The sequence below is a fragment of the Equus quagga genome, unplaced genomic scaffold, assembly GCF_021613505.1.
Source record: "Equus quagga isolate Etosha38 unplaced genomic scaffold, UCLA_HA_Equagga_1.0 HiC_scaffold_9767_RagTag, whole genome shotgun sequence".
Classification (NCBI taxonomy): domain Eukaryota; kingdom Metazoa; phylum Chordata; class Mammalia; order Perissodactyla; family Equidae; genus Equus; species Equus quagga.
Window position 1 is genome coordinate 1 of NW_025795069.1, and position 6,986 is coordinate 6,986.

At 43.8% G+C, this 6,986-nt stretch overlaps 1 protein-coding gene across 1 annotated transcript; it reads right to left on the reverse strand.

Annotated features, from left to right (window-relative positions):
• Nucleotides 1-1,386: 1,386 nt before the first annotated feature.
• Nucleotides 1,387-5,876, reverse strand: LOC124232657 (glutathione S-transferase A3-like). The gene is made up of 3 exons (XM_046649601.1): nucleotides 5,764-5,876; nucleotides 2,702-2,753; nucleotides 1,387-1,706 (listed from the first exon to the last, which is right to left on the reverse strand). Exons 1-3 carry the CDS (start codon nucleotides 5,848-5,850, stop codon nucleotides 1,387-1,389), a joined length of 459 nt encoding a protein of 152 aa, XP_046505557.1. The 5' UTR covers nucleotides 5,851-5,876.
• Nucleotides 5,877-6,986: the final 1,110 nt, after the last annotated feature.

Consider the following 6,986-nt stretch of genomic DNA (forward strand, 5'->3'; position numbering starts at 1 on the left):
TCAGTGTGATTCACATAGCCAAAAACCTGCCACTTAACTCACCTCCAGAGAGAGTCCCTGTCACAACCATCTCAGTCATGTCTCTCTCCCTCTCATCCTCTTACACTACCCAGCCTCACTTATACCCAATGTTAGCAGATCTTCCAATGACTTTCCATAGAACATAGTTCCACAGCCCTCTTCATGTACTGTTGTCCGACACTGGCCATGTTTGCATTTCTCAAGACCTCACCTAAAGTATCCCCTGAAATGGTGTAATTCCTTATACACATCCCACCAGTCCATGTGCCTGGGTTTTTTTTTTTTTTTTTTTTTTTGCGTGTGTTCCAAACAGAGCTTCCTATAAGAGTTTGTAGAAATAAAAGATTTATTGACATATGCTTCCACTACCATAACGTCATCCAATTCAAGTGTACAATTTTGTGATTTGTAGTAAACTCACAGAATTCTGTACCATCGCCACACTCTAATTCAGAATATTATCATCTCTCCCAAATGAACTCATGTGTACCTTCACAGGCATTCTACATTCTGCCTTCCCTCCAGCCCCAGGCAACCAGTCAACTACTTTCTGTTTCTATGGATAAGAATGTTCCAGACATTTTGTGATGTGGAATTATACAATATGCACCATTTGTATCTGGCTTCTTTTGTGTAACCTAAAGTTGTCAAAGTCCATCCATGTTGTCGCCTTCATGAGAACTTCATTCCTTCCCATGGACAAATAATATTCCATTGCATGGCTGTACCACACTCTGTTCATCCATTCATCACTTGATGGACCATTTCAACTTTTTGAAAATAAGAGCAACATTGTTATGAACATTGGTGTACAAGTTTTAGTGTGGATGTATTTTTGATTCTCTTCAGTACATACCTAGTAGTGGAATTGCTGAGTCTTATATTAACTCTATGTTTAACTTTTGAATAACTGCCACACTTCCTTACAGGGTTTTAATTTTAATCACGTGGTCCCACCACAACAGAGAGCAGTCTCCCTCTCCCTGATATGGTTGTATTGACATAACCTGGCTGCTTCAGCTCTGTGTCAAAATTCTTGATGTAACCCTAGCCATTTGGCCTCAACCTCTCCTAACCTTTGTCAGATGGCCAGTCCACATAACTGGGTCATAAGTTAGGTTCCAAGTCATCATTCTACTAATTTCTGGAACTTAGGAATTAGCTCCTTTGGGTCCTTCCCTAACCCAGCCTTATCCTCTAGACCCTCAGACACTTTGTCCCTTGTCTCTAGCTGTGGGCTGGTCTCCAGCTCCTAAAAGCCTGAACACCTGGAGTCATGACTCCACCATCCTCCCGGCTTCTTAGTTGATCAGAGTTTTCAGATCTCTCTCACTGTGCCCTCTCCGTGGGCCGCATCGTCTTCTATCATCCCGCTGGCTTGAGTCCACTGCGGGTTTCCTGTCCCTCATCCTCCGAGTACTGCACCTCAGTCGACACCACCGAGGCCACGCTGCTGGTGACCATGATCCCCCTGACACGGTCCTGCTCCCTCAGGGAAGGACCTAAATTGTTCCTATCAATTGTTGATGAAAGAGCAGGAAAAATACCGCACAGGGCTCTCTCCTTGATGTCTTTCCCGTAGAGGTTGTATTTGGCGGCGATGTAGTTGAGAATGGCTCTGCACTGCACCAGCTTCATCCCATCAATTTCGACCATTGGCACCTGCTGGAACATCAAACTCCCATCTTTTGAAAGAAGAAAAGGAAAAGTAGAGTGAAATGTTCTATGGATCACACTTTCAGATGAAAACCTGTTTTTTGAAATGACGGAAGATATGAAAGGAAACAAAAAATTACTAGCCAGGAACATTGGAAGGAAACAGCATTTTTACCTCTCTATAATCTTTTTTCTTATCAATCTGCCTTTTACCTTGTCACCTGTTCTTTCATTTATCTTTTATTTCCGCTCCGCTATATGGTAGGTCCCTGTATTTTTTGTGTTCAATTTCTCTTCATGGATATTTTAGGAAGAGGTTGGGAAGAAGCTGCTACAGGGCCAACAGCCGTTTGCCATTTCAGTTGGGAAGTTGCCAAAATAAGTCTATGATGCTGTGGCATTAAGGCCAGTACTAAGAGAGATTTCTACGGAGGGTGTTTTGTATGCTCTTCAAATCCCACCATCGGATAGTGTGTGCAGGGAAGCCCTGTTTTCCCAGCCACTATTGCAGGCCCTTGACTTTCTCTCCCTCCTCACAGGCTCACCTGGCCTTCCAACTAACCCAACACCATCTTGTTATCTGAGTCTGTAACACTGCTAGGACATCACCTTGTCAAACTCATCAGAAAGAAGAATTCCAGGCACCTACTGGGCCTGTTTCTCCTCTTTTACTCTAATACATGTGTTTAATGTCTTTGGTGATGGCGCTTTAGGATCCTGTGCTGGCACAGCTCAGTCATGGTACAGAAAACCAGGAGAAAGCAAAGAGAGGGATCCACATGGCATGGGGGATGGTCCTAGAGCAAATGCTCCGAGTCGTAGCTGTTCCTCGTCCTGAGGGAGTTGCAAGCACTGCTCATGGAGCCCCTGCCCCCACCCCTCCTTCCATTTGAACCATTTCTCTCTCTCTCCTAGGCACCCAACTCCCAACGTACACACACATAGGCAATGCCTGGGGTTAAAACTTCAAATTATAATTTCTACTAGTTCCTCCCATCAGAGCAATTTAGATACTTGGTCTTACCATTTCTTAGCTTTTCCAAGTCTTTCGAAGTTTCCAGAAATTCTTCTTCAAACTGGAAAGCAGAAACAGTAAATGAGTTCTTGTTCTTTCGTTCCATAGCATTACAGAAGTTTACACTTGAATGGCCCCTGTCTGGACATAATAAGCAAAAGGAAGATTTCTGACCTGGGAGGGCGACAGGGGAATGTGATCAGGGTGACTGGAAATTTAGATTAGAGCCATCAAGGAAAGAGCACAGGTGACAGCAGGTAATGGCTGGTTCTTGCAGTTTCAATTCAGTCCACCCTGTTTCCAACTCTGTGGACGATCCTGGTCATTGGGGAGGGAGATGTCACAGAGGGAAGGGACTGGGAAGTGCCTCTAGTTATGGGGTTTTAGTGTCTCAGGAAAGCCTGTCTCTCCAGGAGAGATCAGGATAGGACATTGTGTGTCCTCTAGCATAGGGTACACCACGGGGCATTGGCCATCTCAGATGCTGCCACCAGGAACCTCTGCTGTCATTGACATCACTCCATCGCACGAGGCCCCACTTAGTAAGAAGTGAGTCCTGGTTGCTGCACAGCTTTAACTCTATAGGGTCAGAATTTCCTCTTCTGGAAAACTGGGACACACTAGGTTAAAATTCCTAATTGAAGAGAGGAAAAAGAGTTCCCAAACTAGTTTAAAAAAAAACTTTTAATGAGAAAACTTTGATTTCGGATATGACTGGCTGGATTTGAATGTCATTTCTTACATATAGTGAACTCCAGATGTTGATCATTTTACTGAATATTCTCGTGTCTCGGTATCCTCCTCTATAAAATGAGTATAGTTATGGTACCTACATTATAGTTGGTGTGAAGATTAAATCAGTAAGGTATGCAAAGGCCTTTAAACAGTACCATGTATACACCAGGTGCTCAATCAACACTAGTTGTCAGGATTTTTATAGATGGTTGTTATTTCATCATACCATGCTTTTTTTAAATTAACGCCATCTAACATTGCTGAACCTATACTCCATCCTTGACCTACATTCAGGACTTTGACCTTGGTGTAGATTCTCCTTCTCCTGAGGCAAGTCTCTCTGGTTGGACGGGCAGCCAGCAGCAAGGCCGTCAATCTGACCAGAAACTCTGAGGGCTTGTGGGATTTCAATCCAAACATGAAAATAAGTAACTATATAATCATGCAGTTTACTTAATCAGCAGAATCAATCACACCAAAAGTCAAAAGAGCCCGATGTCAAGAAAATAGATCTCTGCATTGATGGGGCTTGGTACCAATCCAAATTCACGCATTGATGGTTAAAAGCTTGGGAATCTGAGGAATTCTAACTTGTCCAGTGGAAGCATTTATTGTGGATCGACATGGCTAAACAGGGTTAGACCATACAGATATTGAGGTGGGGGTGCAGAGATTCCTAAAGCACCCAGTTCCAGACAAACTTAAGGGATGGTGGCTGGTCATCAAGGGAGGGCGGCCGAGGTGGGATGGGTTGGCTAGTGAGATGGTGTTTGTGAGGCTAAGGGAGATGGATGGGATGGTGAGGACCAGCCTTTGGGCACAGAGAACCCAGAAGAACTGACCAAGAGCCTTTGGTAAGTCCTGCCCCAAGCCCTCCTCAGTCAAGCTGATGGAGAAGGGGAGCCTGGGATGTGCTCAGCATCTTCCCTACTTCACCCTCCTGTGCTGAACTCATCCTGCACAGGGGCTCTGAACACATCCCTGAACCCCACAGCTGAAGCTGGATACAGGGAAAACGGGTTATTGATTTATAGAGAGAAAATGACCTGGAAGGGCACTATTTGGATGTTTTGTGTCCTTGTTCCTTCATGACATTGAGAGAGGAGTAGGCTAAAGTCCCATGCATCCGTGCAGCAATCGAGAAAGTGTAATCCCACGGCTTCAGTAAACATGTTGTTATGAGGCTGAAGGGAGCACAGTAGAAGTTCCTATCACAGGACGCCACCTCACATGAAACCTTTGTTTTTTGCTCCCACCTGGTGGATGAGATCCCCTGAGTCTGTCCATGATTCCTCCCCAGGAAAACCCTCCCAGAGATGCTGGTGCCCCTATCTGGACCGAAAAGTGTTCTTCTCGATGACACCTCTAGAGGCAAGCACTCAACAGAGTCCCAGGGAAACCTACCAGCTTTCCACCGGGACTATGGCATTTTGACACTGTCAATGTTTGGGTGTCCTCCTAGATGCTCCCCCCTCCTCCTCCTTTTAATCACCTCCTTACTAGTGTGCAATCTCACTAGAATGTAAGCTGCCTGAGGACAGCTCCCATATCTGTCCTGTTCATCCATGCATTCCCAGGATCTAGCAGAGGACCCGGCACTTAAAGGTGCTCAACAAAATCACTGACGAGTGAGTGTATGACATCTTTCACTAGCAAGTTATTCTAATTCACTCTCCCCTATACTACTGGTAATATCTTAAATTTAATTATATTTTACTTTACTGTGAAATATTTTTATCCTTTCATTATGGAAATTTCTAGCAAGCATAAAAATGAACAAAAAAGCACAAAGGTCCTCCTTGTACCCTTCACCCAGCAGCAATAATTATCAACTCAAGCCAGACTCCTGTCACCATATGCCCACTACTCTCCCTCTTTTTTGGTAATTTGAAAAATCAGAAATATCATACATTCCATCTTTAAATAATTCAATATGTACCTCTACAACATAAAAATTATTTAAAAAATAACAGTACATTATCACACCTAAAACATTAACAACTCTTTAATATTATCTAGAATTCCATGATGTTCCTCTTTCTAAGTACTGAAAAAGTGTCCCAAATGATATTTTACAGTTTGTTTAAATCTGAATCCAAACAAGGCCCACACATGGTGGTTAGTTACTAAACTTTTAATTGTTTTTGTTCTTTGATGACAAGAAATTCTAATAATATATTAGGTCAAATCCATTCATCTCTTTTAATCACTGAATTTGTTTTAATGCACAACCTCTTGTCAGATCATTTAGAAAGAATAGTCTCCTAGCTCATGGGAGAAAGGACTTTGATAGTCAGTTTTAGATCGAGCTTAAGATGACTGAACTCAGAACTGACCTCGACTCCAGCGGCAGCCAGGAGCCACCGGATCGGCTCCATTCGGCCTCGTCCATTGAAGTAGTGAAGCTTGGGCTTCGCTGCCATGATGCAGTTTCCTGGGTTCTCTACACCTGAATCAATGAAGGAATGAATGAACGAAACAACAGAAACGAAACTGCAGTTTAAGATACGTGGTTAACAGCACCAACAATGCTGAAGAAGGGTCTGCCTCTTTCTTGGCAGAGTTGGAGAGTCCCTGGAATGTCCCTTGGCTCAAATTCTCACCCTCAGGAGCCAGGCAAAGGAAATTGCACCAAACCACTCTGCAGTCTCCACTGGGTGAACTCTGGTGTCTTGGCAGCCTAACAGGTGAGAGTCTGGCGTAAGGATGCGTGAGTGGGTGTCCAAGGTGGGGGCAGGATAAGAGAACTAATATTTATTGAAAACCTCCTCCTAACGATCCTGACCGAGTGCTGACCCCTTTGGCTACATTATATCTTTAATCTCCTAAGAGAACCAGGAAATAATTGCTATTATGCGCATTTTTCACTTAATGAAATCGAGACTCAAAGGTTCAACAACACGCCCACAGTTATGCTCCAGGAAGTGATGGACATGGAAATCCACCCCGGACTGAAAGGAGGGTGGAGCTGGAATGCCCACAGATGCAGGCCCTGGGAGCCTGTGAGGGCCTTGGAATCAGAGACCTTCCCTGACAGCGAGGAGGCTGAGGAAGCAGAGTTAACACTATGTTTGTTCCAGAGCTAGAATTAGGGCTCAGAGTCAGTTAGCTGTAGCTCCAAAGATGCTAACCCTTTCCACACACGCAGGATGCTGATTCCTTCCTTTTTTTTTTTTGGAATTCTACATTCTTCCTCTACTTGGTGCGTTTCGTAATCAAGAAAAAAGGGATGTTACTGCATCAACTTTACAGTACATGGAGAGGAGCCAACATTTGTTCAATGTCTGGCATACAATGGATGCTCCAAAATTTATCTTCACTCCATCCTACAAAAATAAGCTGAGGTGGAGTCTGTTATTATTCTCACTTTACGCTGGGGAGACAGAGATTTCTGGAATAACTTGCCCAATTTGGTGGTGGTCCTGGGACTCAAACTCACTTCTATGTGAAACCAAAGTCTAGGACTCATCTTCTGTATTAGCGTTTTTCAAAATATGCATGACCATCCTTCAGTGGATTGTGAAACCCACTAATTTTTAAAATGAAATAGAAGACAACA

What these genes read in the sequence shown, in the direction of transcription:
- LOC124232657 (XM_046649601.1), bottom strand. Translation starts at nt 5,850, where the DNA reads ATGGCAGCGAAGCCCAAGCTTCACTACTTCAATGGACGAGGCCGAATG. An exon ending in TGGCTGCCGCTGGAGTCGAG is followed by an intron (nt 2,754 to 5,763) that starts GTCAGTTCTGAG and finishes TCTGCTTTCCAG; the next exon opens with TTTGAAGAAGAATTTCTGGA. An exon ending in CTTGGAAAAGCTAAGAAATG is followed by an intron (nt 1,707 to 2,701) that starts GTAAGACCAAGT and finishes TTCTTTCAAAAG; the next exon opens with ATGGGAGTTTGATGTTCCAG.